General features: G+C 35.1%; 1 protein-coding gene across 1 annotated transcript in view; it reads left to right on the top strand.

The window, feature by feature from the left end:
* The window catches only part of CFAP47 (cilia and flagella associated protein 47), a 256,706-nt gene that overhangs the window by 61,623 nt on the left and 173,768 nt on the right, over nt 1-21,315 (top strand). The window contains 5 exon segments of the mRNA XM_056491982.1: nt 659-854; nt 14,675-14,772; nt 15,578-15,694; nt 20,064-20,198; nt 20,694-20,810. Of these exon segments, the coding sequence (XP_056347957.1) occupies nt 659-854; nt 14,675-14,772; nt 15,578-15,694; nt 20,064-20,198; nt 20,694-20,810 (663 nt within the window).

Genomic DNA, 21,315 nt, shown 5'->3' with positions numbered 1-21,315 from the left:
TTGGAAATATCCAAACCCAGCAGAATGCAATCCTGGAAAAAACACACTGATTGTTCTTGAAGCAGGAGGTTTGGACCAGGCAATCTCCAGAGCCACCTTCCAACCTCAAGTATTCTCTGATTATGTGATTATTGATTGGGAAAGCACAATAAAAAATACAGATGAAACATTATGTGTACATTGGCTGAGACAGATGACTTAAGAACACATGGGAATGTGGATGTAGAAAAACGCAGTCATGGTTACCAGAAAGCAAGTCACTTTTTTGTTCATTCAATGTGCTGTAGTTAGTATTCATAGGTACATGACAGACTAGCACAGAGCAAAACTCCATCAAAATTAATAGTAAGAGTGTATGTTTTGTTGTTTGGGTTCTGATTTTTTTTTTCCTGATGAGATGAAACCCTAAAAAATAGGTAGTTTTAAATGCCTTGATTCAATCAGGTTCTATATCAGTCAGGGTAAGAAAATCTCCAGTATCAGTCCAGACTGGGGGATGAACAGATCATGAGCAGCTCTGCTGGTTATGTGGGTGCTAATGTGCAATCTCCTAAACCTTTCCTAAATTAGAAAACCTTTTGAGTTTGTTTTTTTCTTTATCTGTCAGCTCAAAATTCTTTTTACAGTTCTTGCTTTAAAACATTTTTTATAATTTTAGGTGTTTGTTCTTCCACGCGTTTCTTCCCGTCTTTTTCCTGACCCACTGAGCTTGGAAAGCTTGCAGAACATGCCAGGAATAAAATCAGAACCTTTATGCAGTAATATATATTCTCGATATGAACGAGCCATCCTCATCTGGTTGAATAAAAATTTTGAGAAAAATCGACAAATTGTGTGGAAAGATAGTCAAAGAGGTGAGATTATTCTTTCACTGTGTTATTTCTTCTAATATTCCTTTTGTAGACTTTTGCCTTTTTACTCATGGAGATATTGTGACAACTTGCCACTGAAAGTATCTTTTTGGTGTAAGTTATTGCCTACCCCTATCTATTTCCTTTCCTTGTGTTTCTGTGTTCCAAGATCAGCATCTTTTGATTACAACTGTTTATGATGTATCTTTTGAATTTTGTTTTTTCTTAACGTTTTTAACTAGGCATAAAGGGTGATGTGAACCCTCTAAGTTTTTTTCCATTAATGTTGTCACAAAGTGCTAACAGTAATTACTTTATCTTAATTTTCCTGTTTATAGTCAGACACAGTTGTGCTTATAGTGGTATGTTTGAGAGCTAACTTTTCAGAATTTTTAGAATTTTTTTCTATGTCCTTTATTCAATGATGTTTGGGAAGGCAGTAGAGACCAAGGCTCTAGATTACAAATCTTGTCCTGCTTACAAGAGCAGCTTGACTGTCATAATTGCTTGAGTAAGGCTAGATAAAATTATCCTTTCCATTTAAGATTGATCTAGGCACTTCTGGTATTCAAATCTGATAAACTGCTCAACCACTAGTAATTATTATTTCTATTTTCTTTCATAATTTTTCCCTTTTGCTTCTTGACCCTAATGTAACTGCCTTTTTCAAGCAGTAATTTTGGGTGTGTGGTGAACACCAAGAAAAGCCAATCTGGTGATAAGCAGGGATGACCTCCAGAATGGCTCAGATGCCACATGTAGAAAAATTTTCTGCCCTTTTTTGCCTCAAGCGATTTATGACATCTCTCAATTATGAATAATCTATTTGGATTTCGTGTTGCATTCTCATTTGGGCAGAATCTCTATCTTGCATATGCTTTGACTATCCCTTTGCTTTTCTCATTTTACTGTGTAGAAGGGAATTGTAATGGCTATTCTCAAATATGTTGAATACTTCTGTTGGTATTGATTGAAGTGTTAGTCTCTACCTCCTGCATCCAGCAGAATTTGTGCACAGTCTAGGTCTGGTTTTATGACTAACTCAGGGAGCTCCCTAGCTAAATAACATGCCCTGCAGTAGGTAGGTGTATTTGCAATATATTATTTTTTATTATCTGTGCCTGCTTTAGTGGAGCTTTCTTACAGCTGCAAGCACTGCTCTTCTGGGCTTTTCTGAGCCCCCTGTGTGTAGATGACAACTTGCAGAGAGAATGGTTCTGTCTGGCCAGGGTTGTGGCTCTTTGTAAATGCTGCATGGATAAATTCCTCATCCCCTCTGCTCTCTGGATTGCAGGCTCCAGTAATACCTGGGTGTTGAGGTGTGGCCTTGTTCTGGTCTGTGGGAGGTCAGTGGGGGAAACCTGAGTGCCAAAACATATCTTATTTAACATTAAACTTTTAATTAAGTTACAGTCTCTAAAGATGAGAGGGGTAAATCTGAATCCTAAAGTGCAGATCTAGTGGACATTACCAGACAAAAAAGCTGCAGATATCCAAGTGGAATATGTACTAAGGATGCATTGAAGGAGCCAATTATTGGAAGTGTTTAGTTGCCTAAGAGTATGTAATGAATTACAGTATAAAAATGAGGGCTCTGTTTTTAATGAGTCATCATTTAGTTATTGTAGCAATTGTAAAGTAGGGTTTTTTACAATTATTTTGTTCTAAAGGCTCCTCAAAATTGGCATCGAAAAAGAGCAATTTAATTACAATATTGGTGTTCTCAGAAAATAATAATAACTTCTGCTAAATCATGCTGTCAGTACAGATAACTCACTAGGTTGATATATTAATTACTGCAAATCTGATTGTAGCTTTGAGTCTGGGTCACAGGTGAAGATAAATTCTGTGGTTACTGCCGTGGAACATTTATCTGCATTACATTTCTTGCCTGCAATTTCACTTAATTACACTTTCCTGCTTTCAGAGAAGTGCAAGATTGGAATGAAAAGGCAGGGTTTATATATATTCTTGCATATGGGAGGTTACAGATACTGTCTTGCTATATCAACTTTTTTATAGGTTTTTGATTCAGGACTTCTGTATTCTCTTTTCAATAGGGTGCACAGAAATAACTTGATGTATACACATAAGCATGCCCTTTTCTTTTGCTTCTATTTCCATTTCTTTCCCCAAAATGTATAAATGAGCATTGGAAAAGATGTAATAATTTAAAAAAAAGAGAGAAAATTCTGAAAAATTATGAAATTTATGTCTTACTGTTATACCTTTGCATGTTGTGCAATCTTACCCTGTTTTTTTCAGAGATGACTTGCCTTAATATCTCTTTGAATCCTCTGTTTTAGCCTTCACTTTCCTCTAGCTTGTTTTGCTTTAGCTCCCTGAGAATGAATTGGTGTCTGCTAATATGCTAATATGAAGCAAAGAACACAGAAATGACTTGAGGCACTCAATGCCTTCTTTTTAACCTTGGTCTTTACTGTTTAAGATTGAGCACTGAACAATCCCAGGCCCTTGAGATGAATGGGAAAGTCTGGAACAAGGAAGATTTAGCCTTGGTGGAGGAGGATCAGACTGGGGAGCCACTGGACAAGCTCAGGGGACCCACTGGGGTTCACCAGGTTCTGAGAGGTCAATGTCAGTACAAGGTCCCATTCAACAGCCTTGGAAAGGTCAAGACAACCTTAGGGGGGAAAGTTTGGAAGAGATGTCATTCCCATCTGGAAAGAGAATCCAGGAAGCTTCAAAGCCAGTCACCCTCATCTCATCTCTTGGGATGCTGATGCACTAAATGATCTTTGCAAACATTACCAGTGAGGTGGACTGGAATTAGGCTGAACTGCCAGCCTCAAAGGGTTATGGTCAGTAGCACTAAGTCTGGCTGGAGTCTGGTGACCAGTAATATCCCCTGAGGTCATTAGTTTGAATTTGTTTCTTAAGATAATTGACTGGAGAAGAGCTTATATACGTTGGCAGATTTAATATTCTGATATCGTGTTGGTCCTGTAAGTTTTATGATGTTAAGGTTAGTCTTTAAATTTATACTCAGATATTTTGACATTTTAAATTATGTTAGCTTTAAACTAAGCATTTAAGCAGGCTTTTCCAGAAGAAATTAAGTGTCATAAGGAGAAATGTCAGACTATATGTTCATACAGCTCAGCTGAAAGTCTCAAATATCCTGAGTTTTCAATTTTGGTTGTTATTTATTGCTAATTTCAAGAGAAGGTTTTTTTTTTTTTCCAATTATTGCTACAATGCAGATCAGAGAGCAATTACCACTTTTTGCTTAACATTTATGTTCCTGCATATTACCATCCAAGCACTCTGCTTTGAATACTTAGCCCTGGTTAACAAAATGTATTGACCTGCTGTTTTCAGCTCAAAACAGTCTGTTGGGTGATCAATTTCCACTAAATAAATGAAGATCCATCCAGGACACATTTCTCAGTCTTTCCTTTGATACCTAAGCTCCTTAAAGTGAAATGTGACAGTGAGAAAAGCCTAAGCTACTGCAGTGCAGAGAGGTTTCAAATATTCATCTTTATTACACTCTTCTAAAGTTGGAGGTAACTATGCCATTCATCGGAACTCTCCTCTTGTAAGAATTAAGATCTTAATAGCTTAGAAAGTGCATTAGCAAGGAGTTTTGTGTCTCCACATCTTCTCTCCTTACTGCTACTGAAAAATAAATATGTTTTAAAAGCATCTTGGCATGTGTTTTGGAAGGACAGGCTTTGTACTATTTCTTATTGACCACAAACTGGAAAGCAATGTTGAAACTTGAGTCCAAATGCCATAGAACTGTGAAATGCAGCTATGCCTGTTGTGCTGAGACTATAATTATACATGAGATATAAGATTCAGTGCCCACTTAAGGCATTATTATATGGACAATAGTAATGATAACAGAGGAAGCATTAATTATTTGAGCGTAATAAATTTTCAGTTTACCCTCTAGTGCTCCTTATCTTGATGTTTCTTTTCAACATTTCTCTCTGAAAGACTAATTGCTAATAGCATAAAAGACTAACAGTCAGGAAAAACCCTTAAAGAGTTGCTTGAGTATTGGAATACTGTAATTCAAATCCTGCAGTCCCTGAACAGTAGAAAATCTTGCAGATTGGTGGATTAAATTGTCTCCTGAGAAGTTGTATATACATCTTCCTTATTAATTATGAATCTTACCATGGTAAAAAAGATAAATTATGTTTTTTGAAATAGAGACTTCTCTTCAGTGTGTTCCAGCAAGATTTTGAAAAGAATAAATAATTCTATATTTAGTATTAAATTTTAGAGAAGATGACAGCCAGTAAATATCAGCAATACCTGAACAGTCAATCTATGTCTGAGATTCAAGAGCTATCCCCAGAGCAGATACATCTTCACTTTACTGGGAAATCTGTTGAAGATGGAAAAGAAATTCTGATCATTGCCAATGTGGGTCTGTCTGGCAGTCTTAGGCATCGTGGCATCTTGCAAGATTCTTGCTTCTAATTAGGAAAGTTTTGGGTTTTATGCATTTTATTCACTTCACTGTTAGTGAGCTTGGAGATTTTGTGGTTTCAGTTTTTATATTTTCTAATTATGATATCAATTCAGCATGACATCTGAGTTAAAATATTGGGGGAGGAGACTTAAAATATTGGGGGAGGAGATATTTTAGTCTGTGATTACATATCACCACAAAATTGTATGAGAGTTAAATGGAATTCTGGTTTTAAAATTGATTCTGTAGAACTTTTATTTAAGTTTGTTTCTGACATAGCAATTCAGAAGTATATTTTTTCTTTCCTATGTTTTAATGAATGTTTCTTTCTCTGTCCTTTGTCCTCTGTCCTCTCTCTTTCCCCAGTTTTTAGGAAGGATATTTAGGAATATTTAGGATATTTGCTTCTCAATTTAATAGTTCTCGGAGAAAATTGAGAAACTAGAGTTAAAGAATACTTTCACCCTTTGAAGGGTGGAAGGGAAGAATCTTGTTTAATTTCATGTTAATTTTTTTCAGTTAGAATCACTGCAAAACTGTCTTTTCCAAAATAACAAATCGTGCTTTTTACACACTTAATAAAAAGCTGAATTAAAGGAGAGGAAAAGACTACCTAATGAACTACTATCATGATTATAAAAAGTCTGACTTGCAACAAAAAGAGAACATTGTTCTTGAGTGATAAATCCTGGAAGATATTTCCTGAAATAGAAATTAGCAAAGTTTTACAGCATTTTTGTGTGTTACATTTCGTGATCTGCATAAACACAAGATGTAAATATGGAGTGCAAGAAATTGGCTTTTCAGCCCTGCTTGCCTTTCTTTGTTGATTTGAACATTCCATGGTTGTTTCCTGTTGCTGAAAACCCACAAGATCATATCAGAATTTTATTCAATGAAAAAGAGAAAAATAATGATTTCTGAGTTTAAAGTCCATATGCCATTGAGAAATAAGCACAACTTCATCTCTCATTTAACTTTTTAGATTTTTGAGTAGTATAAAAAATTGTTTTGTACACTTTATACTGTCTGGTATTATGCAGCTTCAGGGAGATAAACGTATGAAGAAGGGTAATCCTTGGAGTTCTATATTGAAAACATTCAAAGGGTTTGTCTTTGAAAACCTGTCAAAAAGATCTTAAGAAAGTAAAGCCTACACTTTTTATATATAAATTTTTGTATATGTTTGTGTGTACATATACACATACATAAACATACTTATGTGTGTTTGTAGATATGTATGCTTATATGAAAAAATACATATATGTATATAAATATATGCTGGCCCTCAAAAACGTGATTTTTGAAAGAAAAATAATCAGACAAATTATTAGAAAGAAATTTTGTTTCCTTACTTACAGTGCACTGTGAGATGCCTAAGCAGCAATTCTGCTTTCAGCCAGACAAGGAACTTGGCAGTGTTTGTATGTTAATTGGAATAAATAAGCATTCTGATTATTTGTATAATTAATGCTACTTCTGCAATGCATGCGAAATATATATATTGAGTGTGATATAGCTGTGGATTTAGTAATAGAACTTCAGATATTTTTTGAGGAGAAAACATATTTCAGACTGTGAAGTTTGAGAAAGACTCTCTTAATTCATTTTAAGTAGCAAACAATAAATTTCACTGGGAGCACTATTTAACTTTTATTTTACTAAATAACAAAACACAGGCATTATAGCAATCATTATGAAGCCAGTCTGAAAGCCAGAAATGCTGTAATGAATTGCTGTGATTTGTAGCATTTTAAATCTGAATGATCTATAAGTGAAATGCCATGATGTGAGGAGGTCCCACCCTTAAGCTGAAAGGAGCACCCAAGATTCATAAATACTCACTATTGAAAGGAATGACAAAAGTCAGAGTCTGCAAAAATCACCAAGTTTTAGTAGTAAATCACCCACTTGGAAGTTGATGCGTTAGTCCCTGAGCTACTATGTAAGGATATGGCAGTGGGTTTTGGATAAAGAGGTGAGATGAAAAGAAAGAGAGAAAAAAAGGAATGAAGAAAGCAAGAGGTCACCAGCCCTGGTTCCAGCACTGGTCCAGCTGATGGGATGTTCAGGGTGCTGGGGGGGCCACACGGGCTTGGTGGGGCTTCCTCACCCTGGTGGTGCAAGTTTTCTGTTGAAGGCCAACAAAATAAAGACAGATGTAAGGTAATGCTGCTCTTACGTGATACATAAAACCCTCAGAAATTTGTCAGTTTAAGATATTGTTCAGGATGAGAATCAGTGAAAATAAAACAAAACTGCATAGAGAGTAAAAGACTATAGGAAATGTTTTTTAGGAGCGAAAAGATGAATGTGCATGCCTCAGGGTAAAAGTGTTCTGCAACAGATGGGAATAAATGAGACATATCCCCAGCGTCTCTGTTTTTCTGTATTGCCCCATGTGGTGCTTCTTGAACTTTTCTGCATAGAGTTATGAATTGAGAGTGGTATTAAGTTGATCTGTCAGTGATATTTCAAGCATTCTTAGATGAATAATTATCACTTTTGATGAGCAAGGATTGTATCCTGTATTCTGCCTGAAGTAGGAGCTGTAATTTTTCTTTAATCTCTATTAAAATTAGACTTGTTTGCCATGTTATGTGTAGTACACATGCTGTGTGTTCTGAAGGCAGATACATTATCAATCTCTTAATCTTAAATTTTAAGTAATAAATAATAGCCTTTTCAAAAGTTGTTCAAAGGCATATTTCATCTCATCTTTCTTACACTCTGGATGGTATACTTCAGTACTATAATTTCAAAGCTTGGTCTGGTTCTAATGTTAGCATGTACAGGAAAGGTTATTGCTACCTATTTCTTCTGTAAAATGTTTGTATTTAGTGCCAGATTTAAGCTACTGAAACAGGACTATAGGTATTATTATAACTATAGATTAGTTCCAGCTCCAGAGATTTTCAGATTCCAGAGTAAGAATTTGCTGAATAATATTATAACCATTATTACTGCACTAGTTTACATTGAAAGGATGAACTGTGATGTATTAAACATCGATGTAGCTTAGTATTCTACTTTCAACAGAAGTTGCTTAGAGATGAATAACAATGCATATATACAGAAATACTTTATGCATTCTCTGAGACTTCCTGCTTGAAATTCAGGACTCCTTCAGATGGAGCTGGCACTCCTATAATGCTGCACTAGATTTCCATTCTGCAAATTTAAATTGTATTTTCAACCTTTGCAGACTTGTAATATTACAATATTCTGAAGCAGTAAGTAAATTTAAAATCTCTGTTCTGTGTAAAATACTTTGGAGTTTGCTGCTTCATACTGTAACATGGTTTTTCTTTTGATGAAATTTGTGTATGCCACTAAGCTATTTAACAACATTTAGTTCATACTCTTCGTGTCATATATGTCTTATACAGTCATAGCACCATTCCATTGCTACTCTTAATAATATAGTCTAATTTATTCATGTCTTATAAAGCCCTGTTTCATACCTTTAATCACAAAAGGCCATCAGTTTTAAGATTTTTGTGAGAATGCATTTGGATTATTTGAAAATTCTCATATAATAGTAGCCTGCTGTATATATTTCCTCTGTTTTTCAGCAACTCAGAATTTTAAAAAAATTGCTCGTGGCTATGTAACAGAACATTTATCATTGATATCTCTTGTGCCTCCTTAGATATAAGGATTTTTCAAGTGGTGGCAAGAATTTATTATTTTTTTATTATTTGTGAAAACAGCAGAACAAGCTTCACAAGATATACAGTGCTTTAAATACAGATTTATTGCTGTTTTTACTCTTTAATATAAATTAACTTTTAAACTTTTTTTAGTAGATTAAACTCAATCTGACCCTTTAAGTGTTTTAATCCTTGGTATGAAAACAGTTTTACACTGTGCAGTGTCACAGTGGTGGCACTGGTCTTCTTATCCAGGTAATTCCAGTACATTGTATTTCTGCTTATCCAGATAATGGATCAGTTAATAAAAGTGAAACGCAAAAAAACCCCACAATAAATCCCAGAAATGGAGAATGAGACCAGCTTTATTCTCATATGCAAAGACTAATTTGAACATACCTGTAGTGTTCTAAGCAGGTATTTGCCTAGGCTGTTATAAAAATCTCTGAAAAGGGAGATTCCTCAATCCACTTAAGGCAATATCTGCCAGAATTTCCCACTCATTTCCACTTGAAAGAGTTTCCTATTGTCTAACATAAACTAGCATGGGAAATTTTGGATTAAGAGTCCATCCTTTCTCTTAAAATACCATGTGTAATGAATCTTTGCTTTTCTAGTAACTTTATACATATTTGCAGATAGTTACCTTCTCCTCCAGTTTCTCTCTATCCCCCTTCTTGGCAAAACATTTCCATTTTTTCAGTGTTTCATTGTACACAGCTCAGGGTTTTTTTGTTGTAAACCCTTTTAGTTGCTCCTTCTCTTGAAGTTTGGTGCCCATTGCTGGTTTCTATAAGAGGTGAGACTTTACTAGATATGAACAGAAGTGAAAAGATCAGGCTATATGCTTAAGATGCAACACTCCTGTTAATGTATGCTAGCACAGTATTTACTTTTTCTGCCACAGGATTGGATTTAATGTTTTCTCCAGATTCTTTTCTGCAGAAATTCTCTCTATGCAATTTTCCATCTAGCACTTGCATAATGAATTATTCTTAATTAATTGTAGTATGCTGCAAGCATCATTACTGGATTTCATCCCATTTGTTTCAGATCATTACTCCAGTTGTTCAAGAGCTTAAATTATAGTCCTTTCTTCATGAATACTTGCAACCAATTTTTCTTTCCAAAGCCAATTCTTTAATCTGTTTTATATTATCTCCAGATGGGAACAAGATAATTTCGTGCAATTTTAAAAAATTGCATATGAAAATATTGGAAAGTACACAATCTAGGATGTTTTTTGTGGACAGCTGATAGCTGTTAGGGTTACTGTGTTTCAGTGAAATTTGTGCTTCACTTTACAGGATTTTTTTCCTAGAATACATTTTCATTGCTTTTCTATGGCCAAGAATGTAATCAAATTCTTACTGAAGTTAAAATGTGTAGTATTTTTCCTTGGTCCACTGTATCATTTACATGTTAAAGAAATAAGAAAAGAAAAAATAACTAGAGGAGTTTATGGTGATTGTTGCTTGGTATTCTGCCAACAAATAAGTGGTTTGTCATTTTCATGTAGAATTGTTGTAAGTATTCCCTTGGTTATCTCCATTTGGAAAATAGTTTTTGTGTCCTGCAAAAAAATCTCAAGGCTTCTAATCTAATAACAAATATAAACAAATATTAATTTTTTTCTGTTTTTTTTTTTTTTTTTTTTTTTTGGTGAAAAATAGATTATGGGCAAAAAATAATTGCAAAAGCTTGTAGACTTTTTATTGATTCATTAAATTTTAAAAAACTCAGTGGATCTGGGCTTAATTTAAAACAAATTGAAGAAAAAGAAAAGGTGGCAAATAATTAGAGTGCTATGGCAAAACTTTGCTACTTCTATGTAGAAATGCTTCATGAATGAAGCAAGCAGTGTGTCTTCAAGAGCTGGCTTAACCTGTCACAAGAAAGATGGAGACAGTGCTGTTATGTATGCTTGGTTGCTAAATGCTTGCAACATGATGCCATTACAAGTTAAAAAAAACCCTACAAACCTATTAAAAGCAAATGTATTCAAGAGTTATGTTGGTCCCAAATCACTGAATTGACCATGCATGCTACTTTCTTTAGTGCTGAGTGGAATCAACAAGTGAAACAGAGCTACTCTCATTTCAGGTCCCTTGTAGTGGCCTTTTGCAGTGTATTTTTAGGTTTCCATAACCACAAGTGTTTGTTTGAGTGCACTCATAAATTGCTGCACATCCACTCCAAGCTAGCCCTGCTTGTTTTCTTTTAACAAGTACTTTCACATCTTGTGATGGGTGAGACAGAGTACAAAACACCCTTTGGTGAGTCAGGATCCTGGGTTTGTTGTAGAACCAGCTCTTGCCCTGTTTGATAATTTCACACACACAGTTGCTTCCCACAGCACTCTGTTCACATTCCCTCTGTGCCAGGGGGGCCACTGGAACATCAGGGAAAATTCTTGTTAATTCCTGCTGTGCTGCTGCTCACAGACATCAGTCTCATGTCTGGCCAAAGTCCCTGGACATCCAGTGATATTTGTCTCTCTTCACCTCTCTGATCTTCAGAATCTTCTTCCACTTCCAAAATCTTTCCTCCAATTATGGATTTTTTTTTTTTAACCTTCTTTCCTGTCTCCTGTTGTCTCATCAATGGATTCTTTTCAGAAATACTTAATTTTTTGACTCTTCATAACTCCAGGTCCCCAGTTTTCCCAATCTCATTAGTCTGTTTGTGGAGCACAGTTCATTATCTGCCTAACTGGAGCTTCTGTCTCACACTCTTCATTAATGGGAGATTTAGAATGTGTCATTTTAGAATTTGTGTTATCAAAATTTGCAGCCAGCCCTTTTGGGATGCAGCTAGCAAATAGGAGGAATCTGTCTCAATTCAGAAGTGAAAGTTTGGACAATTTTCTCTCCCCCTGTGCCCAGTCACACAGTCGTTTGCTGCCTGTTACCATTCCTGTTTGAAACTATTTTTGGCCAGGTTTTTATTATTACACTGGATGAAAATCTTTATCTTAAAGCTCCACTTGAATTTTTTTTGTTTTTGCAAGAAATGCCAGTACAAATGAAATTCAATATATTTACATGCTTAGAGGTATCCTGAGTAATAATTCTGATTTCTATTGTTTATTTCTACTAAAATTGACTAATTCTTTTTAAAAACTTAATTACTTTAGAGTGGTTAGCTGGCAGATGTTCTGCTAGATTTGATGTAATTAGGAAAAATACATTATGTTTTCTGACTAATTTATTCAAAAGCCTTTGAGTTAAGTAGGTTGATAGTAGGAGGATTAGCTGAAAAACAACAAAAATGCTTATAGAAGTATTTAATTAGCTAAGATGGGAAAATATTCCACTTAATGAGTTTTCTTTTCTTTATGCTCCCATTTACACAACTATAAAGCTATAGTTCAATAAATGGTTTTTAAAAAATAGTCCTACCATGTTTCATTTCCACTTGCACATTTATGTGGCTGAATGGAAAAACTGGATTGAGTGATCCAGATTAAACAGCAAATGAATTTTTTGCTCTTTCTTTTTAAGCCAGCTTTGTTCCCCAGCTACTTTGCTGGCACACAGACAGTTCTACCAGCCTGAAAACAAGGATTAGTGAGAACACAACAAGCTACAGAAGTGCTGTGTATGGTGTCCCTGGCCTTGGAGCTTGATGGTTTCTCATGTGCCTTCCAACCCAAACCATTCTGTGATTCTGTGATCTACTGCTGCTTAAGTATGCTCAAGTAATATTCCCACCAGATGAATAAAAGCAGCAAATACTATATTTAAAATAAAATATAAAGAAGGATAAAAAATAGTTATTTTTTTTGTTCAAAGCATATGGTTTAATGACTTTCCATAACCATGCTCAGCAAATCCGTCTAGATTACTAACCAGAAGAATAATTCAATATTTGACCTAGTAAAGCAGAAATAATTAATCTTAAAATGTTAAAAATAAAAATTTGAAAATGGTGATTTATTAAAAATGCTGATATTATGTGCTGAGAGTCTGAACTCTATTAATAAAAGAGAAGACAGCTTATTGATTTTTATAGGTCCCAACTATAACCAATAAAATGATGAATTTATGTTAGACTGACTTTATGCTTTCAAAAATGTATTTTGCTATTTTTAAAGTATTTGCTTTTGCAGTGACTATATTAAATGTTTATTTAAATAACTGAGAGCAGATTACTGAGAAGATGGGATGAAAAGAATATCTCTTACTGTAGATATTTGTGAAATGGATGGCTGAATTGAGTTAAAATTAATACTGTTACAATTTACTATATCATATTAATACTGTAACATTAATATAATCTCTACCTGTCATAAGTAAGATGTTAAGGAAGATGTTCTATATCCAGTCAGACTCCATCTTTGATACCTTTCACTATGGAATTTTCAAGACTTGAAAGTTGAGTTTTTGGCTTGAAAAGTTAAACAATCAGGAAAAAATAATTTTGACACAATGAGATTAATGCAAATTTTAATTTTGTTTTGAAAATGTAAAGAAAATGAAATATTCATACAAGAAAGTCTTGAAATACTGTTGGCTATTTTTTAAAATATATTTAATTAAAATATATTTAATAAATATTTAGAGTAATATTAACTGAACAGATTCACAGCATAAATGGGCAAAAATAAGGAATTTTGGGCCATGCCTAAACATCATCGCCCTGAAGCAGCAGCAAACTAAAATCATTACCAGTGTCACAGAGTTAAGCTGAGATGGATTTACAGACCTTTGCTTTTAAGTTTGTGCAGCATCTGCTCCTGTTTTTCATTACTAAAGCTGGATGAGCTGAAGCATCTGCAAGTTGATGTGAAGTGATAGACATTTAATTTTTTGATGATGACTCAACTGTAGTCTGTAAATGTCTTCTCTTTTTCTGCATAATGACAGATTTTGCTTAGGATCTGGTGCAGGCATTTGTTGTGGGTTGAACTAATTTTTTAAGTGTAATAGTGAAATGAAACCTTTATAATTTGTCCCATATAAGAAAGCTTGATCCCAGTCTATCTGAAAACCTTGCCATCAGCTGAAATCCAAAATGTTTCCTAAATTTAGGATCTTGGACCTGAGACAGTAAAGTTGTGTAAATGCTGTGGTAAATATTTTAAGATATGGATGCTTCAAATAAGAAATTATAAATAAACTCCATTTAATATCTTAATTATCCATTTTACTTTAGTAAAAAGCAATCTAAATTTAAAAAATTATCTAACTTTCTGAGGCATTGGGGTTTACAACAGTTGTAGAAGTGGTGATTTGTGCTGTAACAATTGAGCTGTTACCTCTCATTTATGCCAAATAATTTATTATGACCTTAAAGAAAATCAATAACCTTTCCTTGTGTCTTAGGCATTTCAACTTTAAAGGATTTCTGCATATTTTCATGAGTATCAGTAACTCTATTAGTGCTGGGTCTGTAGTAATTAAAAGTTTACATACTTAGGCTCCTAAATGATGAGTTTAAGTTTAGATTATTTGTTTTCCATTCTGCTGTGATGAATACTCTTACATGCTGTAGCAGAGTGAATAATAGTTACAATATTCTAAGTGAGGTTTTTCAAGTTTTCAGCAACAGCTCTGAAATAGAAATAAGCCAGTGAAATTCTCCATGTGAATGGATGTTTCCTTCTTATGTTCTTTTCTCTACTCAGTGTTCTCAAATAATTACCATATCTATTTAGAACAAAATAAGCATCTTGCGGAGAAGAGAGTATGATGAAACTTGCTTTGTGTTTTAATCAGGTGGAATACCACCCATGAGATGGATAGTGAACTTTGACCAAGATCTTCTAGATGGTCTGGTACTGGCAGCACAGATGGCATCTTATTGCCCATATTTGGTAAGAAGGTTTTTTACCATTCTGCAAGTTTATTAATGTCAGTGCCTTTGTTCAGCCTGGTTTTCCTTTGCAATGCTGAGGAGTGCACTGAGTGCAGGCAGGTTGGCTGTGGCTGTGCTGTGAGCTGCAGGTGGAGCTCTGGGTGGTGGGAGCCCCAGGAAAGAGAGCTGGCACTGAGCCTTTGCATCACAGGGGTCCTGGGGAGCCGAGGCACAGCCAGGTGACCAGAGGGACACGGCAGGAGCCGAGGATCCAGCAGGACCCCACACTGTGACATGCTCAGACTGAGGCTGTGTAAAAGCTTTGAGCAGGGACCCTCCTCAGAGGCACCAGCCCAAGGTGTTCTGTTCTTGTACTAAGGCGAAATTATTTTAAGGATCCAGATGGCTGAGACTCTGCTGTGGGAACCTGGGCTCGAGACCTGGCAAAGGAAACCTTTTCTGAGTGTGAGAGTGGGGTGTGTGGGGAGTCAAACAGGGCATCCATCATTCACTGCAGCCTCCCACTGCAAGGGACCTCCAGTCCCAGCTCAGGTGGCTGCCAGTGGCTCCCAGGTGCTTGGACAGGGAAGTTTCCTTAACAGAAACTCTTGGCCTATGGAATTTTTAAAAAGAAAAAACACCACCCCAACATTTACCAAGTCATGGGGGACTATTTCAGTATTCATTTTCTTTTTACTGGGTTTATTTTTAATAGGGAATTTCAGTTCAAAATTTATATCCTATTGATTGCTGAATGAACAAAAATACAAAACCAGTAATTTTGCCTAGTGGAAGGTTGAGTTTGATTTCTCTGTCTTGTCCAGATTCCAACTCACTTCATAAAGATGTATACTGATCCAAGAAGTCATGAACAGTTTCTGCACAACTCCTTGATACTTGTGAAGGCTCTGCATGCTATCAATCTGGATATGGACATAAAGGCAGGTGATTTTATACTAGCAGCTCTTAGATATATTATTATTTTGATTTTGTTTTTTTGTATAGTAGTGTTACACATCCAGTTAAGGTGAGATTGTAGTGAAACAGTTTTATTTCAGGATGTGTTGCTATATGATGGAAACGAAAATACTGCTTCATATGAATGGACTTAATTCGAAGTAATTTCCATAATTCCTTGCTTTATAGAGTCGTATATGCACAACTAGCTGTGCATAAATGTTTTGGTTTGAAAGATAGGTGTCTGCAAAGGTAGGCAAGAGGCTTGCTTGAAATGGGTAAATGTAAACCCCTTCCCTCCAAATTATTACAATTTTGGAATTAAGGAGCTCTCAGGCAAAGATATGGGAATAGAATAACATCTTTTTACTAGGAAAATTAAAATAAAAATACATTAATACAAAAAACCAAAACACTGACAGAGTCAGAATATAAGCTGACACCCCCTCAGTCAGGATATTGGTAGCAGTCCCATTCAATGGTGGCTGCATCCTCCTGCAGTGGCAGATGTGGTTCAGCTGAAGCAGTGCTCCTGTAGAAGGTGCAGTTTTCTTCCAAAGGTCCAGTGATGATGTAGAAGGGCCTGATTATCCTCTGGGAATCCAGTGGAAAAAGGCTGCTCTGAGGTTCCAAATCTCAGATTTTTGTCTAGGTAGGAAAGGCTTGACTCCTCCCCCTGGCTGGAGCATCTCCCAATGGGATGATGTAATTTTATCAGTCATGCAGTGGGACTTAGTGGTCCAGCAGCAGATGATATCTTCCTGGAGGGAGGATGGGTTGTGGAAAAGATAAAGAACATTGCCCCACCTGGTTTTAACAGATGGTGATAGAATACATACTTTTGTTTGCATCCTGCATTACAACCCAAGATAATAAATTGATTCAGTTCAAATTTTAGCATCCTAAATCATACAGTAAAAACTCAAATGGAATTAATTATTACTATTGGAAGGCAATTTAGAAAAATGTGTAAGAACAAACATCACCCTCTTAACCATAAAAAGAAGTGGTGAAAAAAATGTATGAATGTCTGGTGGCAGTTACATGCCTTTAACCATGAAGGCCCTTGAGAGTTCTGTCCCAGGTTTGATGCACACAGAAATCAGCAGCTTTGGATTCTGGTGAGAATAGCACTCACTCAAAGCTGTCAGCTTCTGGTGTCCTTTTATGGGAGGAATGCAATGTTGATAATGGTTGATAATTTTTTCCATCAAGGATCTGCTTGGAATTTCTTTTATATGTTTAGTAAACATGCTTTACATCTCAGTGGTTTTTATTGACCTATGGCACCAAATTTTCTATATATGATGACCTTACATAGGTTATATATTGTTCCTTTGTTCTTTTTGTTTTCCCCAAATCCAGTTTTCTCCTGCTCCTAGTCTGCATTTCTTTAAATGTCCATTTGTGAGTTATTTATATCTATGGGAGCATATTGGGCTGGCTGGAAGAGCAGAAGAAGCAGTAGAGTAGACACAGTATTTGAAAGTGTATGAGGAAACTTTCCAAAGGAATGAATGACATCAGGAATCAGAGGTGGAGCTTATTTGTGTGAACAAAGTAGTATAAAAAGAAGCTCAGTTACAACTTTTTTTGCCCTTTCCATTTGATTGTGTTATGATTACAAGAAAAAATTAACTCTGCTATTTCCATTTGTGTCAGCTGCTGTCTTGCTGTCACTTCCTAATGCAGATCACTTTGTTAGAAATGACTTTGCTATGACAGGCTAAACAAAGAAAATCTATTGCTTCCCATACTTGTGACTGGCAGGAAGCAGAAAAGTAATCTTTTACTTTTTACTCAAAACAAAGGCATATTCTGCCTCAGCTTATATTAAGAAAAACAGGCAGTTCAGCACATGAAGGCAGAGGCTTGATGATATGAAAATATATGAAAAGGGTGTTGAACACTTTAGATATGGAAGCAGAATTCTAGGATATTCTCCTTAATAAACCCATTTAAAGACTAAATTGTGTATAATAAATGGGACAATCCACTTCTGTACAGACTAACGATTTAAACAAAGATACACGATCAGTCAGTACCAGAAAAAGGAACAGATCTTGGGTCTTCAAGGTCTGTATTTTAGTTCAAAGAGTACATTGTACATAGGTTTATTGAAATTCAGATATACTTTCCTAAGGCTATTGTAGAAACTTCTGAACTTTCTTGTTCTGCAGTGATAAAAGTAGCAAAATAAATAAATAAAAATTTTTGCTGAACTCTGTTAATTTATGAATTTTCTCAAAGTCTTGTCTTTGAAATTTAGCAAGCTAAAATGTTCCAATAGCATTGACAAAGTTCTTGATTCAGGCAGTCACTACTTTTGAACTCTCAGGACATTTGCATTAATTAACAGCACAAGCTAAGACAGGTTAGGTTGGAACAGCTGGCATTTTCAATCTAAAAACCTAAGAATCTGTAATAACAAAGAAGTTCAACTGTCTGCAAGTCTTCAGCTTCAGGTTTAAATGACACTTTTAATGGAGTTCAAGGCTTTAAAATCCTTTTAAGGATTAAGGTGTAGATTTAAGGTGAGTACTTTGGGCAGGAAATTATTTCCACTTTCTAATCATGACTTACAATTCAACCCTAGAGTATTAGGGGTGACTTTCTATGTGTTTTTTATTCATGTTTGATATTTTTAAGTTTTAAAGTGCTTTGATTTGAAGAAGATTCAGCTGAAAGCCTAAAATAAAGTATTACAAGATAGGGTGGTGGATAGCAACATGGAGGGAATGTGTGTGACAAAGATAGGATAGAAGGTGCAGTGATTAGAAATAGCCAGAAAAGGAAATTTGTTTCAAACTTTTTTATTTTTTATTACTAATTTATAATTACTGCTATGGTTTGCTAACACATATTTTTAAAGCAAATAATATTTACTGACCATGAATTTTCTGATGAATCTTGTTAAGAAATGCATTATTCTTTTATTCAGTTATTAGACTGGTAGATAAATGGCACAAATGGAGTCTTATGAATTCATCACAGGATAGAATTGTATTTTTTGAGGGAATAAATTCTTATCTAAGTGGAAATGCATAGAAAGAAGTATGTTGCAGAAGAAAGTCTTCAATAGGTAATCTACTCTGGCATCTTTTCTGTCTTAAATCAAAATACAGGAAGAGTGAAAAGCAGGGGTGTAAAACCACAGCCATATTGGAATAATGGTTAACATTCAATAGCCATTACTGAGATAAATGAATGGAAAAATCAGAATACTTTTCAGATTTCAGGTTTAAAGCTTCTGGCACAGAGGAAGCTTTTTTACTTTGCATAGTGAATGCATTCTAAAGTTTAAATCTTCAACCAGTGGCAATGGAATGAAATAGAAATACGAGATGAGATGTATGATTACATCAGTGCATGAAGAGTATATGAAATTAATCTTAAGAATTATAAGGATAAACATTATCTAGGAAGACATGGAGAGTTTCAGGGAAACTTTAGATCAGTGCCCAGTTATGGACTCTCTTGGCAGGTTAGAGGAGCTGTGTGAGAACTGCTGGCAGTAGGATGAGCTGCTTGGCTGGGCACAGGGCAAGAGAACTTTACCTTGAAAACTTTAAATAAACTTGAACTTGAAAATAAAAATTAATTCAGATAGCTAAGATGATAAACATGTCCATACATCTTTCTTGTAACACTAAAGTCCAGAAGAGTAAATAGTTTTTTCCTCCCTTTTTCATACTCTGTGGCAAATAATTTTACCACTCTCCTCAGTGACTTACCAGGATTGCTGAAGACTAAGTTTGACATGTTCTGCAGCTGCCACTCAAATTAATTTCTGTAAATCAAATATTTAGTCTGTAGGAAACTTGCTACGTTTTATAAAGCAATTTAAAAAAGTATCAAAGAATCTGCAATAGAAAGAACTTTATTGTTGTTATTTGGAAGGGGAAATTGTCTTCATAAACAATTGTAGAACTGTATGTAAGAGTATTAGGGATGGTGTTTTACATAAACTAAAAGATTTAATTTTTTTTAAGACAATAAAGATGTATGTTCTTCCAGACAGTAAAATTTCCTTGCTTTTTCTGTTATGCTGCATTTAATAAAATTAGCATTTTTTTCTGCTGAATCTTTGGGAAAGAAGTTGAGCTTAAATTTTACCCTAGGTTTATCACCAGAGCATGTTAGTGGTTTTCAGTAATTTGGTTTTTTTTTTTTTTTTGTGCAGTGACAAGATTTGTATTCATATTAACCATGAAAATAATCCAGTTATTACAGGTTAGATGAAAAATATTAGTATAATAATTAACTTAATTTTTTTTGTTTGTGGTTTTTTTTGTTTTGTTTTGTTTTGTTTTTTTGTTGTTGTTGTTTTTTCTTTTTTTCCTTCAATATTAGGCCACTGATATCTGTGATCCAAACCCTGTCATGATGCTTATTTTGTGTGTCCAGTTGTATGACACTCTTCCTCAGTACTTACCCAAGAACACAATAGAATTTACAGGTGGTCTCCATGCAACTATTGTAAAGCAGGTATTGATACCATTGAATTTAGATTCATAGTAATGCAAGCTTAGAACACTGTGTGTATATATGTGTTTATATTATGTATAAACTACAACAAAGAATCAATAGGTTTCATGACATTTGGCTAGCAAATATTGAAGATGAAAGTGTGCATTTTCTGTTTTTATTCTCTTCAGTCTTGGGACTTCACTTCTGTTTTTTCCCTATACTTGAAAGCACATAAAAAATTCTACAAATCTGACAAATCTGAGATCAAAGAGAGGAATAAGGGATTTGTAGGCATAGGAGTGCAATGTACACTGTACTCTCAAAAATTAAGGTTGGATAGTCTGTGGAAAATCTATGCTCCTTTGGAAGGAAAATTACCTACGCAGTTATTTGAAGTAGTTTCTTATTTTGTAATATCTGTAGTTTGTATTTTGGAACTTATGTGCAGAGCACACCTTTCATAGTCTAAAAAATGAGTGAAAATAGACTATCTTGTTGTTTTTGTTGTGGTAGGTGCAGTTGAGAAACCAGAGCAGTAATACCTTGGCATACAATGCTATTCTTGTGGGAAGAGATGCTGATGATTTCTCGTTGCCCAAAGGAAACACTGTTACCATTCCCCCTACGTAAGTAATGACTTGTTAGTTTTATTATTTGTAGCCTTACAGAAATAGAAACTGGCTAATTTAAGAGAGGTGGAGCACTAGAAATGTGTTCAACTACAAGTGGGGCAAAATTAGTTGGTGTAAGGGTCAGGTTTTGCTCCTTAACCTGGGACACATCTAGAGTAATATTTCAGTGGGACTCTTGCAACTGAGCTTTAAGAGCAATATATAAGCCTTCAGATCATTGCAGGAATCATCTGTCTCCAGTGTATATTTTTTCCCTGTGTATCTAAACTTGATTCACATTTTCAATGCATTGTAGAAGCATGAGCAGGTAGATTTCTTTTCTTCTGAAGTCTCAGATTTTGGCTCTTGTTAATTTAAGCATGAATGGGAATGTAAGAGACCATGACACAGGTTTGAGTAGTATTACACTGCATCTTTTAGTCCCCATCCTTCCTCCCCACCAAGATGGTTGTGGTGTGGTTAGTTCGTCATCTTATATATATGAGAGACATCTAAGGATTTGA

Source organism: Oenanthe melanoleuca, chromosome 1 (genome assembly GCF_029582105.1).
Source record: "Oenanthe melanoleuca isolate GR-GAL-2019-014 chromosome 1, OMel1.0, whole genome shotgun sequence".
Classification (NCBI taxonomy): domain Eukaryota; kingdom Metazoa; phylum Chordata; class Aves; order Passeriformes; family Muscicapidae; genus Oenanthe; species Oenanthe melanoleuca.
The sequence above is the reverse complement of the archived record's forward strand: the minus strand, read 5'-3'. Positions and strand labels throughout refer to the sequence as shown.